The 21,984-nt window shown below is 43.0% G+C and overlaps 1 protein-coding gene across 1 annotated transcript in view; it reads right to left on the reverse strand.

Moving 5' to 3' along the window:
• LOC149281239 (cGMP-dependent 3',5'-cyclic phosphodiesterase-like) overlaps positions 1–21,984 on the reverse strand; it is a 252,062-nt gene that overhangs the window by 44,605 nt on the left and 185,473 nt on the right. Inside the window, exons 5-10 of the mRNA XM_089499528.1 lie at positions 18,468–18,577; positions 16,922–16,977; positions 11,706–11,765; positions 8,627–8,689; positions 8,452–8,566; positions 7,318–7,370 (exon numbers count right to left, since the gene is read on the reverse strand). Of these exons, the coding sequence (XP_089355654.1) occupies positions 7,318–7,370; positions 8,452–8,566; positions 8,627–8,689; positions 11,706–11,765; positions 16,922–16,977; positions 18,468–18,577 (457 nt within the window). The remainder of the gene's footprint in view (positions 1–7,317; positions 7,371–8,451; positions 8,567–8,626; positions 8,690–11,705; positions 11,766–16,921; positions 16,978–18,467; positions 18,578–21,984) is intronic.

The raw sequence follows: 21,984 nt of genomic DNA on the forward strand, positions 1-21,984 counted from the left end.
CCTTTCAAACAATTGATGGCGGCTGTGGCTCCACAATATACAGTTCCGTCACGTTCCACTTTCAGCAGGAACATTGTCCCCTCATTGTATCGGTCCTGTGTTGCAGCAGTGAAAGAGGAGCTTTCCAAGGCTGCTGGTCAGTCTGTTCATTTCACTACAGATTTGTGGAGTGCACCTAGCGGCCAGCATGCCTTTCTTTCTTTGACAGCACACTGGTGGCAGCCCGGTGTGTCTAAGGAAGCTGCTGCGGCAGGCTACCGATCTTTCCTTCTCCATGCAGAAGTGATGGATGAAAAGCACACTTCCCAAAACATTCTGCATGCTATGAGGAAAATGTTTAGCCTTTGGGTGGGAGCAGAGGCGGGCACCAATGTTGAAGTTGGTTTTGTGGTAACTGACGGAGGTGCCAATATGGTGAAAGCGCTGCGAGATGGTCATATTGTTGGTGTGCGCTGTGCAGCCCACATCATCCATCTTGTAGTGAAGGCAGCAATGTCAGAAGGAACTAATGTGGCAGCAGTAGTTCTGTCCCGCTGCAGAAAGATCGCTGGGCACTTTCACCATAGTGTTAAGGCTACCCAACTTTTGAGGGAAGAGCAAGAGAGGTCAGGTCTTCCCGTACACTGCCTACGTCAGGATGTCAGTACACGGTGGAACTCCACGTTAGACATGCTCGAGAGGATTTTGGAGCAGCAGAGGGCAATCCATAATCTTGCCTCAGAGCACAATATTGGGATTACCTCTCCATTGAATAGGGAGGATTGGACAGTGATCGCCCAGCTAGTGGCAGTCTTTAAACCATTCAGGGATGCCACAGAAAATTTAAGCTCAAACACTGCCAGTCTGGCCCAGGTAATCCCAGTGTTCTCCCATCTAGGCAGCAAGATGGATGTGTTCCTTGGAAACCGTGAGGCTGTTCAAGGTGGCACTCTACATCCTGACATAGCAGCCATAGTCAGGAAGCTGAAGGATCTGCTAAAAGTACACCTTCGCAAACGAATGGAAGAGAGTCCCGAAATGATGCTAGCGCGCCTTTGCGATCCAAGAATTAAGGGAAAGCTAGCTTTGAAATTTAATGTTCTCAGTAGCTACCGGGAGCAATTGGTCAACAAGGTGCGTGACTGGCAGCGTAAAATGGGAATGCTGTCCGAGGAGGGAGAGGTGCAGGAGGAGGAAGAGATGATGTGGTCTGCTACTCCTAGCAGCAGCATCAGCAGCAGTGCCACAAGCAGCACAACACAGCTGAGTGGAGCAGCTGCGTTTTGGGAAGAGGCACTTGGGAGTATAGTTGGACCATCTGACAGAGCTAGCAGCAGAAAGGAGAGTAGTGCTGCTGAAATGGTCAAACTTTACCTCTGTGAAGTTCCTTCTGCGCCTAATGTTGATCCTCTTAGCTACTGGGATGAAAAGAAGAGTGTGTGGCCTGCACTCTCATGGGTTGCGCAGCAGCTACTATCATGTCCGCCAACCACTGTTCAAAGTGAGCGCGTGTTTTCTATGACTGGAAACATACTGAGTCCACAGCGCTCACGCATGGCACCTCATCTGATGGAGCAGATTGCCTTCCTTAAATTCAATCTGCCCAAGTTGGGTTACCCAGCTCTTAGCTTGGAAAGTTAATTTTTTTTATCTGTAATGTTTAAGGTAGTTTCTCCCCCTGGTTGCACGTGTTTGCGGTGTGGCAACGTCTGCTACCTCCGCCGGTGTAGCCAATTTACGCTAGGGCCTAGTGTCTGAGTTCTGGAAGTCCGCTCACAAATGCCATGGACTGACAGACTTTCATGCTTTGCCCTGGGGTGAAACAGGTGAGCGGGTCGTCAATTGCCCACTCATTCACCTTTTTCCTTTTCCAACGGTGCTGCTGGTGGTGGTGCCAGCATCTTTTGCCAGTTCGCTTCCTGGCTGAAATCATGCCTCAAATGTCCCTAATGGAGAGGGTAGTTTCTCCCCCTGGTTGCACTTGCTGCGGTGTGGCAATGCCTGCTACCTCCGCCGGTGTAGCCAATTTACGCTAGGGCCTAGTGTCTGAGTTCTGGAAGTCTGCTCCCAAACGCCAAGGACTGACAGTCTTTGGATGCTTTGCCCTGGGGTGAAACAGGTGAGCGGGTCGTCAATTGCCCACTCATTCGCCTTTTCCAATGCTGCTGCTGCTGCTGCTGGTGGTGGTGCCAGCGTCTCTTCTCTGCCAGTTCGCTTCCTGGCTAGTGTCATGCCTTAAATGTCCCTAATGGAGAGGGTAGTTTCTCCCCCCCTGGTTGCACTTGCTGCGGTGTGGCAACGCCTGCTACCTCCGCCAATGTAGCCAGCTTACGCTAGGGCCTTGTGTCTGAGCTCTGGAAGTCTGCTGCCAAACGTCTAGGACTGACAGTGTTTGGATGCTTTGCCCTGGGGTGAAACAGGTGAGCGGGTCGCCAATTGCCCACTCATTCGCCTTTCCCAATTCTGCTGCTGCTGCTGGTGGTGGTGCCAGCGTCTCTTCTCTGCCAGTTCGCTTCCTGGCTAGTGTCATGCCTTAAATGTCCCTAATGGTAAGGGTAGTTTCTCCCCCCTGGCTGCGTCTGGCTGCGGTGTGGCAACGCCTGCTACCTCCGCTGGAGTGGCCAGCTTACGCTAGGGCCTTGTGTCTGAGCTCTGGAAGTCTGCTGCCAAACGTCTAGGACTGACAGTGTTTGGGTGCTTTGCCCTGGGGTGAAACAGGTGAGTGGGTCGCCAATTGCCCACTCATTCGCCTTTCCCAATTCTGCTGCTGCTGCTGCTGCTGGTGGTGGTGCCAGCGTCTCTTCGATGCCAGTTCGCTTCCTGGCTAGTGTCATGCCTCAAATGTCCCTAATGGTAAGGGCAGTTTCTCCCCCCTGGCTGCCTCTGTCTGCGGTGTGGCAACGCCTGCTACCTCCGCCGGAGTGGCCAGCTTACGCTAGGGCCTTGTGTCTGAGCTCTGGAAGTCCGCTGCCAAACGTCTAGGACTGACAGTGTTTGGGTGCTTTGCCCTGGGGTGAAACAGGTGAGTGGGTCGCCAATTGCCCACTCATTCGCCTTTCCCATTTCCTTTTCCATTTCCATTTCATTATTTTCCTTCTGATACACAACCAACCAAACATAACACACACAATAACACAAATAACACAGTGACATAACACATAACACACATAACACATATAACACAGTGACAAGTGACAACACACATAACACACATAACACATACACGTACAATGCAAAAATCACAAGGACCTTTCCTCTTGTTATTTGTCCTGGCCTTCATTTCTACACTCACTAGCATTAACCCCTTAAGGACCGGGCTCATTTTTCGTTTTGTACCCTGTGGGACCGAGGCTGTTTTGACACTTTTGTGGTGCTTGTGTTCAGCAGTAATTTTCTCCTCACCCATTTAGTGTACCCACATAAGTTATATATTGTTTTTTTCAGGACAAGATGGGCTTTCTTCAGATACCATTATTTTGATCGTATCATCTTATTTACTATAAAAAAAATTAAAAAAACATGGTGAAAAATTGAAAAAAAAACACATTTTATGACTTTTATTTGAAAAATCTTTTACTCACCTAAAAAAGCAAGTAAAAAAACTAGCTAAATAGATTCTACTACTTGTCCTGAGTTTAGAAATACCCAATGTTTTTATGTTTTTTTGCTGTTTTTTGTAAGTTATAGGGCAATAAGTACAAACAAACTTAAGTTTTAACAAATCTGGTCAGTCTGCCTCCATCTCCTCTTTGGAACATCTTTGAAGCCGGTTAACTCAATTTAACCCATTCAAACCATATATTTTTGAAAACTAGACACCCCAGGGTATTCCAAATGCTGTTATTTTAACCCTTTCCATGCACCAATGATACAACTACACTTTGTCAAACTTTGTAATAGTAATTTTTTTTATTTTTTTTTCCACACAAATTGTACTTTAGTTATAGATATACAGGTCCTGGTATATGCCACTGTCAAACAACACGCCAATGTGTGTTCAGGAACATCTCCTGAGTGCAGTGATACCCAACATGCATGGGTTTGGCGGGTTGTTTCAGATTTAAAATGCCACATTTGGGAAGTGCGCTTTTTTTCGCCATTTTGGTCAGTCTGTACCTATGCCCTATCTTTGAGCTAGGCCACTCCAATTTACCCCATCAGCCATTTTTTTTATATATTAGACACCCCTTGGGTATTTGAAGTGCTTTTATTTTAACTCTTTGTTGAGATTTTTGAGAAATTTTAGCACTTGCTCAAAATAATAAACTTTATTTTTTAATTTTATTTTATTTTTTTAATACTTTTTTTATATTTTTTTTTACACATTTTGCTGGTACTGGATGGTTCATCTAGTGACATCACTGCATAATTATTTTTAAATGTTAGCACATTTTTTTTAAATTTTTTTTCCATTTTTTATTTATTTTTATTTTTTTTTGAATATTTTACTAATCACATAGTGATTAGAAAGCTGGGCTCCATTGACTTGCATGGTTGAATGCAGTACCTGTATTCAACCAGCAAGTGGAGCCAGTTCTCTAGAGGGTCTGGAGACCCTCTAGCGAACTTTTTCGTCTTTATTGTTTTATTTCCCGGGCCGCCGCCATCTTGCTTGATGGCGAAGATCACCGGCAGCGGCGGCTGTGACCGCTCTCCGGAGCGGTCACAGCCCACCCAGAGGTAAGTGTTTGGTGTCGCTGGATGCCTCCTGATCGAGGCATTCCAGCGACACCTTTTAAGTTTAGGAGGCGATCGTTGATCGCCTCCTAAACGCTTTTAAAACGGGCGTCCGCCGCCATACAATGTATGGCGGCTGTTGGCGCCCCGGGGAGGGGCCAGACATGGCCCCCGATGCCGATCTCGGCCTTGCTGAATGCCTCGACATCGAGGCATTGCAGCAAGGCCGTTTAAGCGAAGAAAGTGATCCTTGATCACTTTCTAAGCTTATTTAATTTTTTGACGGTTCAGGACCGTCAAAGGTCATTTAGTGACCTTCTTGTTATGACGGTCCTGAACCGGCAAAGGTCGCGAAGGGGTTAACGCTATAACTCACACTTCATACTATAACATTTTTCCATCCACATACCTGCCAACAGACCCAACTTTTTCAGGGACAGTCCTGCTTTTTTCCAGTCCTGTCCCATCTAATTTAGCTAAACTAGGTATGCAAATACACGTTGGTAGTTATAGCTCGGTAGGTAGCACTAGTATAAACATTAAATAAATATAATAAAGTACTAAATAATAAATCTAACTTTAAAATACATTTAAATAAACCCCTAATTTTTTTTTAAAACCCATTAAAATTAAATTATTATTTAGACATAATACATCTTTAACCAAAGCAGTGCACTGCTACTAATCTTAAACATAACCGTACATTAACCCTAAGCTATTTTTTAGTTCTTGTCCAACATTTTTCCATCCGCATACCTGCCAACACACCCAAGATTTTGGTGGACAGTCCTGCTTTTTTCCAGTCCTGTCCAGTAAAAGTTGGGTTGTTGCAAAGTATGCCATTGTAAATAGGTAGCAAATGTTAGGCATGTATTACAAGTGGTCCAAAATCAATTTAAAAATGTAAAATAATCCCTATTCTTTTATTAAACATCTATGGATGTGTGACTGTGTATGATAAACGGAGGCCAAGTTCCTTGGAGCATTTGTCTCTAGGTCATTTTGTGTACAGTACACCTCAGTACGTGTGTGCAACTCTATTGGTCGTTTCGGCAGGGGGCTGGCCTGCCATCAACGAATGAAGTGCGTTCTGCAATTCACTAGTTGATGCCAGACCAGCCCCCTGCCGAAACGACCAATAGAGTTGCACACACGTTCCTTCACGGCAGCTGCTGCTGCTCCGATGTGTTGTTAACCCCGTATTAACCCCTGCAAGGCAACCGGGAAGGAAACGAAGATTAAACGAGCACGAAGAATGTCCGCGAATATTCGCCCGAAGAGAAGACAGGAACGGGCGAATATTCGCGGAATACGAAGGTTTTTCCCCCCCGAAGACGAGCACGAAGACGAACACGAAGAGCCCCCTGGTGCCCAAGTCTAGTAAGTACCGTGATGCGGGGCTTTTCAGGAGAGTCTCTCACCAGGCTACACACCTTCACTGCATCACGAGGAGGTCACGTGGGAGCTGTGATGAAACCTTATGGTGGGCTGACCAGAGGATTTTTTTTTAACATTATCAGGGCTTTTAGGGCTGTAGAACCCTGCGATACCCTCATACCCAGCAAACATTCTGAGCTCCTAGAAAAGAGGGGCATCGGGGGAGGAAAGAGGGGCATCGGGTGTTTGAGTCCCACATATCAATAGTTGGGTGGTATGATGTATTAAGACGCCTGTTTGCAAGCTGAAAAATGAGGTCACAAATGATACCAGAGTTTTAACCCTTTCGCTTTTTAGGTTCAGAGGCTTTTTCTAAATCTGAGTAGCGAGGAGTAAACTGACAGGCTTCTGGTCACACACGCGTCCCGCAGATGTGTTGCACACGTGATCGTCATACACAGTTTTGCTAATTACACTAATAAATTTTGCGCGCAGCAACCGGCTTCACGCTGTTCAGCAAACACGGAGCGGCGCGGGGAGCGCAGCGACATACATGTCAAATTATTTAAGTGAACGAACACAATTCATCCCAACACTAATTTATATGATCTATAATCAGGAACAGCGGCGGTGAAGTCATTCTCCTGGGAGTTCTAAGACATAAATCACAGACTCATAACGAATTCTAATAAAACATTGCTGAACACGCACACACATAGCACCTGACGGAAGAGGAGGAGAAGAGAGCCCTGCTCCCGTGAGCTTACAATCTAATAGTTTTTATGGGACTTTGTGTCATAACTGTGTAAGTAAGTGTGTGAGGATGTAATAAAGAGTAATTATACCACTATTTATACAGCACAGTGCGCAGTCATACAACCTTTATTGGATCTCACGCTCATCACCCTCAGCCAGATTTTTTCCATAACCCGGCAGCAGCTTCCGTATGAAAATGATCACAACACGTAATAGCAGGCCATACGTGGACTAATGATGATAACGGTTTCACTCACATGAGATCGCTGATCGCTATAGAGGGAATACTAACTCAACAAGGACCCGGCCGCAACGGGCCGAGGGGACACCCAAAAACCTCAGAAAAACACAACAGATCTACCACCGGTTCCAAATCATAAATGGAGGAGAAATGTGAAAAATGGGTGACACGGGCAGGACATGCTCCTCCGGAGACACTGCCGGTGAGACCGGTGGATTGTCTGAAGGACGGGCAGAGCCTGAATATCATGTAATGGGTGAGAGCTCGCGAGGGTCCGATCTACTTACATAATGAATAACTTTAACTTGGAGGGACGCCGCATCCAGATCGTAGAGTTCCCCTGTGAGACACGCAAAGAGACCGTATGAGACAGTAAAAAGTTCATCTCTGTAAATATCTGCTTTCTGCCCCAGCCCTTCTTCTGCTTTTACAGACTGTGATCCTGTGCCGCCTGCCCTGACCCTGTAGGATGTTATAGACTGTGACCGTGTGCTGCCTACCCTGACGCTCCATCTTATTAATTGGACTGTCTAACAGTTTATATATAAGCTTTTATATCATGTTTATCGTACATGCATGTCCTGGTTGAGAATCTATACATTATAAGTATGATGTCACAGTTACTATGTTATAGAGCAACTTGCAAAAGAAAGTAAAATGAAGAGAATCAGGTTGGATTAAATTTCCACAGCTGCAGTACTGTCAGAGCCGCACATTACTTACTGTTTTTATGATTCATTTTCACCTTCTTCATTTAACAGCCGTAATGCGAATAAAATTTACAGTTTAATAATGTGTCGGGGTGATTATGAGCCTGATCCATCTGAGCGGTTACTCTTTTTAATGTCACAGGGATACATCACGCAGTATTAATAATAGTGAGAGCCTCACAGTGTAGATATAGCGACTGGCACCAAGGGGCTGGATGTGCACAAGGCCTTTAAAAATCGGTCTTTTCTTTCAATTTGACTATTTTTGTGATTCTTTACTGAGGGGGTGGTAGATAAGTGGAACAGCCTCCCAGAAGAAGTGGTGGAGGGTAATACAGTGAGGGTATTTAAACATGCATGGGGTAGGCACACGGCTCCTGGATCTAAGACGAGACCAAAAAAAAGGGCAGACCAGATGGGGCCAAATGGGGCCGATTTGCCGGCATATTCTATGAGTCTCTCTCCCTCTGATATTGTCACATTTATGTTATTATCAGCCCTTCTTTTCTCTGCTTTTAGTAACGAAACCCCTGAAGCCATATTAAAGCTGAAAGGCAAAAGGGGCGTGGATTCAGCATAGCCCCACCCACTTTCACCTGCACTCCGCCTCATACCCCTCCCAGTTTCTGTCTATGCATATTTTAGAGCGTTCGTGCTGTCCTGCTAGAACCCCCATTAATGTCCTAATTCAGAGAAAGAGATAAAACGCACCGCAGAGCTGGAGGATTTTGCGATCGAGTTCATCGTAACCTTCTTTCTGTAGGTTTTCTGCTTTAGTCAATGAGGGCTCCGGAGGGCCGGCGGACAGGTGGACTTGGGGCCACGGCTGCGTCTTTTGAATAATGTCTGGCTTATGTCGGGAGTTTTCCGAGAAGCCGGTAGGTACTCCGACCTGAGTCCACGGCTGGAGTTTCTGAATAGCCAGCACACGCTTGCAAGCCACCAGGATCTGTTTGATAGAAAAAAGAAAAAGGGTATCGAGAGTCACAACTTATTGATAAATATTACAAGAATCAGACTTAAAATCTGGAGACATTGTTTATACAAATAAGTAACCCCCAGAAAGAAAGACAGCGCTGTGATACTGTGCCCCATTCTACACGCCTTTTCAGAAAAGCAATGACATTGTATACATTGATAACCCCCCCAGCGCTGTATACAGTAATATAACCCCAGCGCTGTATACAGTAATATAACCCCAGCGCTGTATACAGTAATATAACCCCCCAGCGCTGTATACAGTAATATAACCCCCCAGCACTGTATACAGTAATACCCCAGCGCTGTATACAGTAATAACCCCCCAGAGCTGTATACAGTAATATAACCCCCAGCGCTGTATACAGTAATATAACCCCCAGCACTGTATACAGTAATATAACACCCAGCGCTGTATACAGTAATATAGCCCCCTCAGCGCTGTATACAGTAATATAACCCCCAGCGCTGTATACAGTAATATAACCCCCAGCGCTGTATACAGTAATATAACCCCCAGCGCTGTATACAGTAATATAACCCCCCAGCACTGTATACAGTAACACCCAGCGCTGTATACAGTAATATAACCCCCTGCCCTGTATACAGTAATATAACCCCCCAGCACTGTATACAGTAATATAACACCTAGCGCTGTATACAGTAATACAGGGGCGTCCAAGTTTTTTCTGCAGTGGGACACTTCATCAGAATTGTATCCGTGCGAGGGCCGCACTCATTTTTCACTGTGAGAAAATATGGCCTTTAATAAGATATGCTGATTAAAATAAAGTAAATGACACAAAACCTTTACTTTTCCTCTCACTGATTTCTGGGCCTAGAAAGTTTTGTGACTACAAATTCAGGATTTAGGATAATTAAGAATGAAATCGTTCTATTTATTCTAGGGATGCACCAAAATGAAAATTCTGGACCAAAACTTTCACGGTTCACTTAGCCAAAACCCAAAATGACCCCCCACCTTTAAAAATAATAATAAAAACTCACATTTTTAATAAAAGTAGGTAACACACCAAAATTGGACAAAAAAAATTGCAATATGACTTGGCATGATAGGAGTGTGATTGCTAACAGCAATCACACTCCTATCATACCCAGGGAACCAGAAAATGCTGATACCTAGGCATGATGGGACTGTGCTTGCTGTTAGCAATCACACTCCTATCATGCCAAGTCAGCCAGTACATGCTGGTACAGGGTGGCTGTAAGCGATGTGCAGACCCCATACTGCTGGCAGCATCAATACACAAGGGGGCAGCTAGCCAGGTTTCATCATGTACTGGCTGACTTGGCATGGTAGGAGTGTGATTGCTAACAGCAATCACAGTCCCATCGTGCCTAGGTTCCAGCACTTACACATCCATGCTATCACGCACACTCATTCATTCATATACTCATTCATTCACAGATTCATTCCCTCAGTCATACTGATTCAAACACCCTCCCCACCCCCTTACCTGCACTGCAGCTCCTCGATGCCGCTCAGAGACTTCAGCAGGGGGCGCGGCCTCCCTCTGGGTCCTCTGCGTACTGCACAGAGGAAGCACGATGTGATGTGACGTCACGTGACCTCTACTGGGTTCCGCTTCCTCTGTGCAGTACAAAAAACCCTCCCACAGGTAAGTAGCAGGGCTCGAGGTGCGGCCCGCGTAAGATCGGTTGCCCTGGCTGTATATAGTAATACACCCTGCTGTATATAGTAATATAACCCCCCAGTGCTGTATACAGTGATATAACCACCAGCACTGTATACAGTAATATATACAGTAATATAACCCCCAGCGCTGTATACAGTAATATAACCCCCAGCGCTGTATACAGTAATATAACCCCCAGCGCTGTATACAGTAATATACCCTCCCAGTGCTGTATACAGTAATATAACCCCCAGCGCTGTATATAGTAATATAACCCCCAGCGCTGTATACAGTAATATACCCTCCCAGCGCTGTATACAGTAATATAACCCCCAGCGCTGTATATAGTAATCTCGGTCAGCATTGAAGATAACCTGGTTTTATCTCATTCTGTCCCAATAAACTGCCTTTATCTGCAGATCTGGAGCCGCCGTTGCTGTCAGTCATGTGATATTTTGGGTGACTTTCCCGGCTCAAACACCACACTGAGCTGATGCTTTACGGCAATGCTAATGAAGTCCATCGCTTCATAGACTTTTATTAGTCAGAGAGTTCGGCTGGGTGATTAAGACTGAGCCATTCTATTGTTCACCACAGGCAGTATGATAAGGAGTCGGGATGTTTGTCAAGTAGATTGGGGATCAGATAACAGAGTGAGAACTCGTACAAAAGGCTGATATAAATTGGAGGCCTGATGGGAATTATAGTCCAACTACCGTTGCCTATAGAATAAAACTCATATCTCGCGGATGAAATGATGGGATTTGCACAAAAGAGAGAGTTATTTAATTACAAATAGAGTTCAAATAAAGCGATTCGGATTCCTCCGGGTTGCTTGCAGGGAGCGATCTGTGCAAGGAGCGAGCGGAGTGGCAGATAAACCTCGCCGGCGGGGATGATGCGTGGCTTTCTGCGACGCGGAGATATAACGGATAGAAACCCTTTGTTCCATCAGATCCCGGAATATTAACGAGTTTCCGCGTGGCCTACATGCCGATTTCTCTCATTTGATTAAACTGCCGGCCCGCGGGAAGAACTTTATCATTTCATCTTTCCAAATGCTAATTTCTGACGGAATTCCCACCATTATTTTCGCTCCGTTCTTCTTTTATCATTTTTCTTTTTACACCCCTCGGTCTTTGGCTGGAAGGAAATGAACCTACAGGCCCTGCGCTATTTATATTTAAAAAAAAAGCTATGGGAGATACATAGACACTATTTTGCGTGTTATTATTATTTATTGTTTTATATAGCGCCATCCTATTCCGCAGCGCTGTACAATGGGTGTGTTATGATCCCCGTTCTTATTAGAGCATTCGGGGCACTCACGTGTTTCTCCAAAGTGCGAAGGTTTTGTTCGTCGGAGTCGCTCAGCGGACTGCAGTGCATCTGAAAAGAAAGGGAATTATTACACCAATATCAGTCTTATGTAACCCCCCCAAAAAAAAATTGGGTTCGTTAAAGCTGTTTGTACTCTATGACACTGTGATACTTTATGACAATATTTTACGCTCCTCTCTCAATCAGATTATTGACATTTTATCATGATTTATTAATAACACAACAAATTATTCAAGAGAAGAGAAGGAAATAATAATAATCATCAAAATAATAATAATAATAATAAAAATATTAATAAAAATGGGATAAGGAAGGGAAGAATTACACTCCTTGGTAATCGAATCCCATATACGCTGTGTAGGTGACAATACACAACATATCGCTGGGTAAGATTAAAATAATTAACATCTGTAGTAATATTTCTATATATATATATACTGAATGCTTTAAATATCATTTATGGGGGTGCTTTTTGTGTCACGACGTCCAATCTCTTTGTGTAACCGGGTGCTTTATTCCCGCATGCTGACAAGCCGCTCTAGCCATAGATCAGTTACCAGCATGCAGGCAAGTGTTGATTAATTATGATCAATTACTGTAATTATGGAATCCACCAGTTACATTAAGCTGCCAGCTCTGGGTAGCGATCCCTGCGTATGGGCAGGGATTGAATAGTTTGTTATTATTGCAGGAGACGCTGCCTATCGGTCGCCGACTAAATCAGCAGCATTCTCCCTGCTGCAACGGGAGGATTCCATTATCTGAGATGCGGCGGCACCTGGAGGGTTATATTACCGGTATAAGATACATCGCGTTATAAGTCTCCCGGTTAGGTCTTGTATACACATGACGAATGATTTAGGGATTCAGATTTAAATCGAGCCATTAAAAGGATTTTGTGATCCTACCGGCGGCGGCGGCGGCTCATCGGAATGCATCGTTTAGTTGGGAACAGACGGAGTTAGATCCGCATCTTGTTTCGTTTTAACAACGACCTTTAGAACCCGCCAAGAGCGTTAAACACTTTTGTTATAAAGTTATTTTGGACCCCGCAGGCTACGTACCCTGAGCCCCCCCCCACAAAAAAGAATATTTTTGTTTTTCAGAACAAATTGTGGTTATTTTAAGATCATCCTGTTGAATTGTATATTTTTCTAAATAATATTTGCATAAAATGGAGAAAGTGCTTCCAGGCAATGCAATTTCAGATCAATCGCCAAAAAAACCCAACTGAACGGCGGAACTAATCAGGAATATGTAATTGCGGCTTTGGGCTGATACACTCACATTTCCCTAAACCGTCGGTTTTTTGGAATTCTTTTTTTTGGATAATACTATAAACTTTCTGCCTGCGCATCGGCAAACAATAATAATCCGATTATCTTTATAATGAATTTATTTCATGGCGTAAATACATAACCCGCGCCATATGTTTTATATTCGTGTTTTAACAAAAGGAGGAGAAATGTAAGAACAAGAGGCCATAATCTAACACTACAGGGTCAGAGGCTTAGATGGAACGTAAGGAAGTTACTGAGGGGGTGGTAGATGCGTGAAACAGCCTCCCAGCAGAAGTGGCAGAGGGAATTTAAACATGCATGGGATAGACATAGAGCTACCCTGACAACTTAACAAGTTTGGACCTTCTTACCCCAAGATTTGCCTTTTTTTAGGTAAGTGTTTACACCATATGATAAAAATGACCTCATGCATCAGGTATATATATATACATACACGAGTCTAATAAATGTCAATTTTTTTTAATCGCTATTGCTAATTTTCCTTTTTTTTTACAGATTACGTTACGTTTTATGAAACTTATAGATTCTGTTTGGGTCAAGTATAGTTTTCCCAGGATCCAATAATCACGTGGAACAAACGAAAGCACTGATAGGTTGTTGCCATAGAAACTGAAAAAAGCTTCTTGAAAGTTATTGAAGAAAAAAAATGACAGATCTTCTAGATTTTAGATCTGAACCTTTAAACGTAGAATTTGTCGGCCCCCGTTTGGCCCCATCTGGTCACGCCATAAAGACTGAAACCTTAATCAGTCGTCGGTCTCGTCTTAGATTTAGGAGCCGTATGTCTATCCCATGCATGTTTACATCCCCCTCGCTGTACTAACCTCTACCACCTCTGCTGGGCTGCTGTTCCACTTATCTACCACCCTCGCAGTAAATGTGCATTAACAGTGTGACATGCAGCCGTTCTGGAGTGAGAACCCGCACGGCTCCAGGGGAGCGTTACCGTTAATGAATAAACCGAATCATTTTGTATAGTTTTATCGACCAGAGCTTACCGCGGCCGATGAAATCCTGGAGCAGCCCGCCGAGCGCAGCCTAATGAACGCGCCGAGGAAGCAAATTACAAGCCTCAAGCCGAGCAACTGGACAAAATTCCAAATCACTTCTTTTTTATACAGAAACACACGTTTCGGGGTAATTAGGTGGGTTTTGTAATATTTTTGACACCGTCTAATGATGCAGAATTCAAAGAGAATCCGGTTATGGAAATGTACAATTTTGTGTGATGTCGGTTCTGTTTTTTTACAAGATTAGAAAAAATGTAACATTTAAAATAATTTATTTTACGGGTCAGTGAAATCATTTTCATTTAAATAATTTATATTAAAGGTCTTATGTGAGTTATATGTATTTATGGTTTGGGGGGCCGCGGGGGGCACCGGAGTCTCCCTTTGCTTTTTATTCCCTGTGAAATCGAAAAGGAAGAAGATCGTTTCTATGCCGTTTCTGCGAACACACGGAAAAAATACTCAGATTCCGGAATTCCTGACACGAGCGACAAGGGGCCTTTTTTGTGGGGGTTTTTTTAAAAAAAAAATATTAATTCCGCAATTTATATTCAGGATGGGCGACTGCGTCCCGAAACATCCGCCAAGAAGCGGTAAATAATGAGACGAGAATTATTTGGAAACCTCATTTTGTTACATTTATGTACTTCCCAGAGAAAAAGATCGAAGAGATACATTTAATAACGTTTGTGTGATTGGCGTGGGGCTATTTTCACTCCAGGTCTGGGACCGCCATATATTTCCGGGCTTTCCGTTTATCCAGGAATCCAAGTCAGAAATCCGGGTAGCTGGAGGGATTTCTCTGGATATCGGATGGCCATGCCATGCTATGGTTCATATCCCTGCTTGAACACAGGTGACCCAACTAAGTGACTGTATATTTATATAATGACAAGTTTCCCTGAGGATTGGGATTAGAGCCATTTGGGAAATACATTTGCGGAGTCCCTACAGAAAACCTTCATAATGGGCTATGAAAGGGTTAATATTTAAATAATTTAATAATATTCATACTGCTTTTCATGGTATATATATTTATATTTATTTATTTATATATTAAAGAGCAGTCCACGCAGTAATTCATGTAAAAGAAGAAATCGATGGAATTAGGTTTTTCTTTAGTAAAATGACGCCGTTTTTACCAATGCTCTGGCGGGGGTTCCAAACTTTTTTTTTTGCCGGAGCTTGTGGCAATTTGTCTCACTGCAATGCAGAAAAACGAAATCGGCCGCTAACCCAAACGGAAGGATTGATCCGCCTATGAATACTCGGCTGGCGTCGGCCCCAGACACAAATATGATTTTCCTACTGATTTGAAGCATTTCTCAGTTTCGGAAACCGCTGCAGCTTTAACCCCTTCACGACCGAGGCGTGAAAGACAAACTATTTTCCCGATAATTGATGTTTTCTTTATTGACGAGTCTTGGCCCCGGTTACACGGAAACCAATACAGAATTCTGACTTGAAAACTGGAGTCACAAATTTTAGGACATTATAGACCTCCTAAGTGTCCCTGTTTAGAAGGGATAGTCCCTCTTTGTGCCCCAAATCTCTCTCTGTGTCCCTCTTTCCTCCCCTGATGCCCCTCTTCCCTAGGAGCTCGGAATGTTTGCTGGGTATGAGGGGATCGCAGGGTTCTACAGCCCTAAAAGCCCCGATAATGTGTATAGAAACAGCAGGGAATGGGTTAATACATTAAACTAGCTCATTCAAATATATTCTTCTTCTAAATGCCTTTTTTACGCATTTACATTAATAGCTATTAACAGGTCACAGAGTCTCTTGTTCAGCTCTTGATACTTACCTCCAGCATGCCCGGAAAGCTCCATCATTGAGTTTAATTCTTTCCCGATGCTGATTGGCCGCTTCAAGCAGCCAATCGATGGCCTAAATCGTTGGGCCATAAAGACGGAGAGCTTCAGATCCGGAGCAGCAGCTTCTACATAAGGTAGGTGATTTCTTTTAAAGACCACATATCAGAGGTCTCATAAAGCACTTTAATGCGCATTCGCCTTTGCTGCTGCTGCCGGGGACATTAAACTGTCCCTTTAAGACGTGATGTCATTGACACATGAAATATGCATTTCTTTCGCTCACATGGTAGAAAACAAATAACAAACCTGTCCCGCTAACCGCACCACATTCCGACCGTTAAATCCAAGAGGGAGATTTCCGTGACATACCAACGGTCCGAAATTCATTTTGTAGGATTAATTATACTTTCAGAAGCGACTTTTAATGCGGCCATTACTGCAAACGGGGGCCAGAACAGTCATTAGAACGTTTGCAAGCCCTGCCAAGTCACATTTCACGTTAATATACCAGATGAATTAGCGCACCGCATTTTATGGAGAACAGCCAGCGAAGTCTCTATTATTACAACACAATAACAAAGCTCGATAAATCACGCGTCACCGCCAGTTAATGTTCTATTTCTTTTCTCTTCCAGAAATTGCTCATTAAGAAAAGCAACGATATGATTTCAAAGGGGCCACTGCGGCTGTTCTTCCTTGTTTTTCCTTTTCTTTCTGATTCTTAAAGGAAAATTCTTAGGTCCTTTTTACTGTATATTGGATGTAAATCTAAACAAAAAATTTAAGGAATAAAGACAATAATAATAATAATAAATAATAATAAGTAATAAATAATATTGTATGGTTTGGGCTATGTATCAAGATGACCAAAAAGATCTATTAGGGATTATAATTTAGTAACCAATTACTAAAAGTGGTGCTTTTAACATGAAAAAAGCACAATTACTTAGAAAATATTCACTTTAAAAAGTTTCCTTTTGAAGCTGAGGCTGGTGGCAGTTTGTGGCAGATCCTGGATTATGTAATCCGTTCACTTTTATCATGAGCTAAATGTGTCTGTCGGCGTGAGCAGGACTCACCAGGATGACGGCCAGGACCCTGCCGCTGTCCTGATCGCTGAGCGGGATTATCAGCACTGCAACAAAGACAAAGAAACAGAGGGTATATTAGAGGCGAACCAAATAACGACATTATTATTATTATTTATTGTTTTATATAGCGCCATCAAATTCCGTAGCGCTGTACAACGTGTAGACAGGACATGACAAGTAGTATGTAACATAACAAATTGACTAACAGAGACAACAGGTGAGGAGGGCCCGGCTCAAAGAGCTTACAATCTAGAGGAAACTGAACCGTATGGGGTCTTTTGGCCTCAGATGTAAAACTTTGTACCGAAACTCCTCCAGTCTTACATGATTCATTTCCCTTTTATAGTTACTTTAGCTAAGAAAGGGCCCAATTCGCCTGCGGGGGATAGGGGGGTGCAGAGATACCCGCTAAGGGGCATTCTTGAGGTGCAGGTTGCCTCATTAGCAGCGGATGGGGAAAGGGGATCTGTGGGAGCCAAGTTTGTGTGTTACAGTTTGTGTGTTGCAGTTTGTGTGTTGCAGTTTGTGGATTACAGTGTGTGTGTTACAGTTTGTGGGTTACAGTTTGTGTGTTACAGTTTGTGTGTTACAGTTTGTGTGTTACAGTTTGTGGGTTACAGTTTGTGGGTTACAGTTTGTGTGTTGCAGTTTGTGGGTTACAGTTTGTGTGTTACAGTTTGTGGGTTACAGTTTGTGTGTTGCAGTTTGTGGGTTACAGTTTGTGTGTTACAGTTTGTGTGTTACAGTTTGTGGGTTACAGTTTGTGGGTTACAGTTGAGGACATGTGAGTTGACTTTGACCTTGCATGCCCTCATGTGTAATTTTCAAAATGTAATGTAAAGTAACAGGTTTCTGCTAGCCTTCAGAGTGTGACTGGAGTCAAATCTGGCCAGCCGAATTAACCCTTAATGGAAACGACAGCTTGACTTCTTGGTGAAGAGTTGCCCAGGAGCCCATTTAATCTTGGCGAGCCCTTGGCCCAAACCTGTTCCAAAAAATCATTCTCTAAGTATGTAAAATGTTGTCTTGTTCGTAGATTTTGCTGGGAACACTTATTCACACAAATACATTTTAACGTTTTTATTCTTAATGTTTCATCAAGAAAACATTCTATTTTTGAACCAGAAGGAGCAGCAGGAAGTAATGTGAGTAACAGCAAATTACTTCCCCCTAACTGGCAGAAAATCAAATGTTTCTGTTCTCGCCAGTTGTGTAAACTATACTTTTTTTTTTTTTTTTTAGATATATGAGAAATTTGTACTTTAGGTATAGTTGCACAGATTATTTTTCAATTAATTAAAGAAAAAAAAAAGAAAAAATACCATTAAAAATTCAATTAAAAGTATTTCAGTTATAATAGCTGGAATCAGGATTTCCCTGTTTAATTATAAATAATGCATACTTTTATTGTGTACTGTTCCTTTTCCTAGAAGGTTTTTGGTTTGCGTTAACTTTTGAGGAGTTTAAGTAAATGCAGTATTGAACGAGCAGTAGAAGCTGCCAGAGGCCTTTACCCTCCCAGCCTGACACTGACCTTGTTTATCAGGTGGTAACGGAGCGGCCAGGCTGCTCATCTGCTGACCGAGCAGCTCCGAGGGGGTCAGCCCGCTGCATTCTATCCGCTTCCGAAGGAGGACGGCGTCCCTACGAGAAGAAACAACCAACAGCTAATCAATAAAAAACACAAGAGAAGCAAAAACGTACTAATAAAACCAAATAAACAGATATTCGCTTAAAGCAGATCTGCCGGTTTCCCAAATCCTATATCTCAGAGCTCAATAGACTAAATAAACCTGGGTAATGGCGGCTCACGGATAAAAATAAGAATTATAACATATGATAAACATTAAAAAAATGCTTTTATTATATGGGAGCAGCCATCCAGACTTCCTGTTCACATAATTTGCATGGTTACGCCTCCACATTAAGTTGCCCCTCCCCTTTTTGTGGAAGCAGCTATAGAGTGGTGAAGCTTTGCCACCATCTGCCACAGATCTGAGCTTTCTTAAGATATTGCACTGAAATTTGAACAAAAACGTGGAAGCTGCAGGCGGTTTTAGTAAATTAGCTGGAATTTATCACATTTTAAATAAGAAACCAACGGGATTAGCTAGAAAAACCAAAGAGGTCTCTGTGGACATGTTTTTAAAAACCTCTCCTAATAAAAGGGTCCGAAACCCCCGGCAGACCTACGACCGTGGACCACGAAAACGTTTTTACTTCTTAACTGCACTGTTTCCCAATTGCAGAATGAATGAAATTAGTTAACATTCATTCATAATTAAACAAAAGTGTTTGCGAAATGCGTCAGACCATCCACAGTCAACACACGAATATTTTTACTGAATAATATAAAAATGTAATATAATATAATATTGGTTAAATAATCGCTTCTCGGCCTTTTGGCTAAGATCAAGTGTAGTTCCCCTTGTGGTGGGGGGGGGGAATGACACTGGTCCTCTGGCCTTAGGGTTCGGGAAAGCAATGGAGCCTGAGGTGGAATTGCCCCGGCAGAAATGCTGGAGTCGCCGTGTGTGGTATTGCACGCCACTGCACACGGTGAGCGCACGTTTTCACTGGCGGCCTACCAGCACTACCTTTTCCCCAGGTACCTTCTGGTCTTGGGGTAAAGATTTTATTTTTGAATCCGGCAGGCCAGAAATGGCTTGTCCCTAAATTATTTTTCTTTAATTTATATAATTCACGTCGTTTTTACACGAGTGCCCATTAATTTCCCTGTTTTTGAATTCACGGCTTTTGAAATTCAGGGCTTGGCCCCCACGATTCTTTGGCACACGTTTTTGTAACCACGTTTTTGGACACTGTTTTTCTTTTGAGAGGCAGTGAAGTCTGGACTTTGCTGGAGGAGGATTGGGAGCCTTCTGGCCCCTTCCTCTCTTCAAGAAGGCCAGCAAGGAGTCTCGCTCTTCGGGGTGAGACTCAAGATCCGACCTCCCATGGGGGGGGTTGGAATTTGTCCGAGTTCTCCGTGAGGGAACTCGGTATCGTAGTCTGGGTTCTGCTGCCTTGTGCACAGTTGCGGCACCCAGGAGCAAATCCCTCGGGCTCCATAAAAAAAAATAAAAAAAATGAATGAAATTAGTTAACATTCATTCATAATTAAACAAAAGTGTTTGCGAAATGCGTCAGACCATCCACAGTCAACACACGAATATTTTTACCGAATAATATAAAAATGTAATATAATATAATATTGGTTAAATAATTGTGTGGTTTTATGTGTTTTAATACGCCTGGTTTTAAATAAAATATTTTACTAAAGGATATAAAGAAATGCCTTCCTATCCCTGGCGCTGACACCCACCGCATGTGTTAAAGACCCCGTGTTTATATGTAAAAATCATGTACTTTAGAAGCTATAAACTGCTTTCTCGGGGCAAACGGCACCGTGTGAGCCAGCAATCGCTTGTCAAACGGCAAATTCAGCAGATGGATATTTTAATTATTAATATTCCAGCATCCAAGGTTTTGTTTTTTTTACCAATTTTTACCAAGATCCATAAAAAAAACAAGATCCCTCTACAGTAAGGGTTCTGAAACACGAGTTATTCTCTGATTGGCCGAGACACGCGCTGACATCACCAGTGAGATGTGTTATTCTGTATACACCTCGCTTTCACAAAACTAACACAGAATTAACACAACAAATGAAAAATAACTTTTTTTCTTTTTAATAAAAAGTGTAATGTTTCCTTTGTTTTTGTTAACAATGATTGGTATACAAGGTGTCTGGGGGTGTGGTTAGAGGTGTGGCCAGATGTGGAGCTTGATTAAAACTTTTTATGTGACTTTGTGACCTAATGACATTAGGTAATTATGTAACTGAGTAAGGCATTTAGAAGAAGAAGAATGCATCTTCTTTACGTTAAGAAGAAGAGCGAATTTGGTAAAGACAAACCTTTATTGGTAAAATATGTCTAAAAAGAAGACCAAAGCTTGCAAGCTAATGTGATGCGGTTTTCCCAATGATAATTAGATTTACCAGATTTGCTGATTTGATTGAGCTGCTTATCGCCGGTTAAGCCCCCTATCTGAGCCGTGGATCTGGTATTAGCTGCCTGCCCTGACCTCAGCCTGAGCCCTCATAGTGTTTTTTGCTGCCTGCCCTGACCTCAGTCCCAGGTGTGATGTTTGTATTTGCTTCCTGATCCTTGCCTTTTTTCTGAATAATCAGAAACATATAGAAACATAGAATTTGATGGCAGATCGGCCCCATTCGGCCCCCATCTAGTCCCCCGTTTCTCCTGCTGTAAAGACTCAAACCTTAATCAGTTGTTGGTCTCGTCTTACATTCAGGAGCCGTATGTCCATCCTATGCATGTTTCTTGCTGGGAGGCTGTTCCACTTATCTACCACCCTTTCAGTAACATTGTGGTTGGTATTATAGGAATGTCTTCCTTTACATATAAATTAGAAAGGATTTAGCGACGATCCACCTTCATAATAACAATAATTACTATGAAGCGTTTGATAACCTTCCTAAACACATGCTAAATATTACTTTGCCTCCATTGGCCAAAGCTGTCATGGCAGATGGCGCCAGTGACTCTGCCGGGAACTGTGTACAAAGCCGCTGCAGGCTGATCACGCGCTGCAGCCAAGTTTACTAAAAGCTATTTTGATAACAAAATTGATCGAAAAATCCTTGAAAACAACCAAAACGCGCTTCCAAGGCTGTAAGCCTCCAGCACCGAAGGGGTTATATGTCTTCAATGACGATTCCTAATTAAACATCTGAAATAAACGAGTTCCCATCTCAGGAATGAAGACGCAGCACTTTAGCTGTGATTAAGCGGCTCGTGTTTCTCTGTAATCAATTTAATTTGGCTCAACCTGTGGAATATTTGAGCCTCAGTTAAAGGTGCTGTTCCACTTAGACAACACACCAATTACACCAGTACCTTAACCCCTTAAGGACCAGGCTGTGTTTTACCTTTTGTACCATTGGGACCGAGGCTGTTTTAACACTTTTGCGGTGTTCGTGTTTAGATGTAATTTTCTCTTCACTCATTTAGTGAACCCACACAAAT

This window comes from Sceloporus occidentalis, unplaced genomic scaffold, assembly GCF_023333645.1.
Source record: "Sceloporus occidentalis isolate IW3139 unplaced genomic scaffold, rSceOcc1.0.p SCAF_137, whole genome shotgun sequence".
NCBI lineage: Eukaryota > Metazoa > Chordata > Lepidosauria > Squamata > Phrynosomatidae > Sceloporus > Sceloporus occidentalis.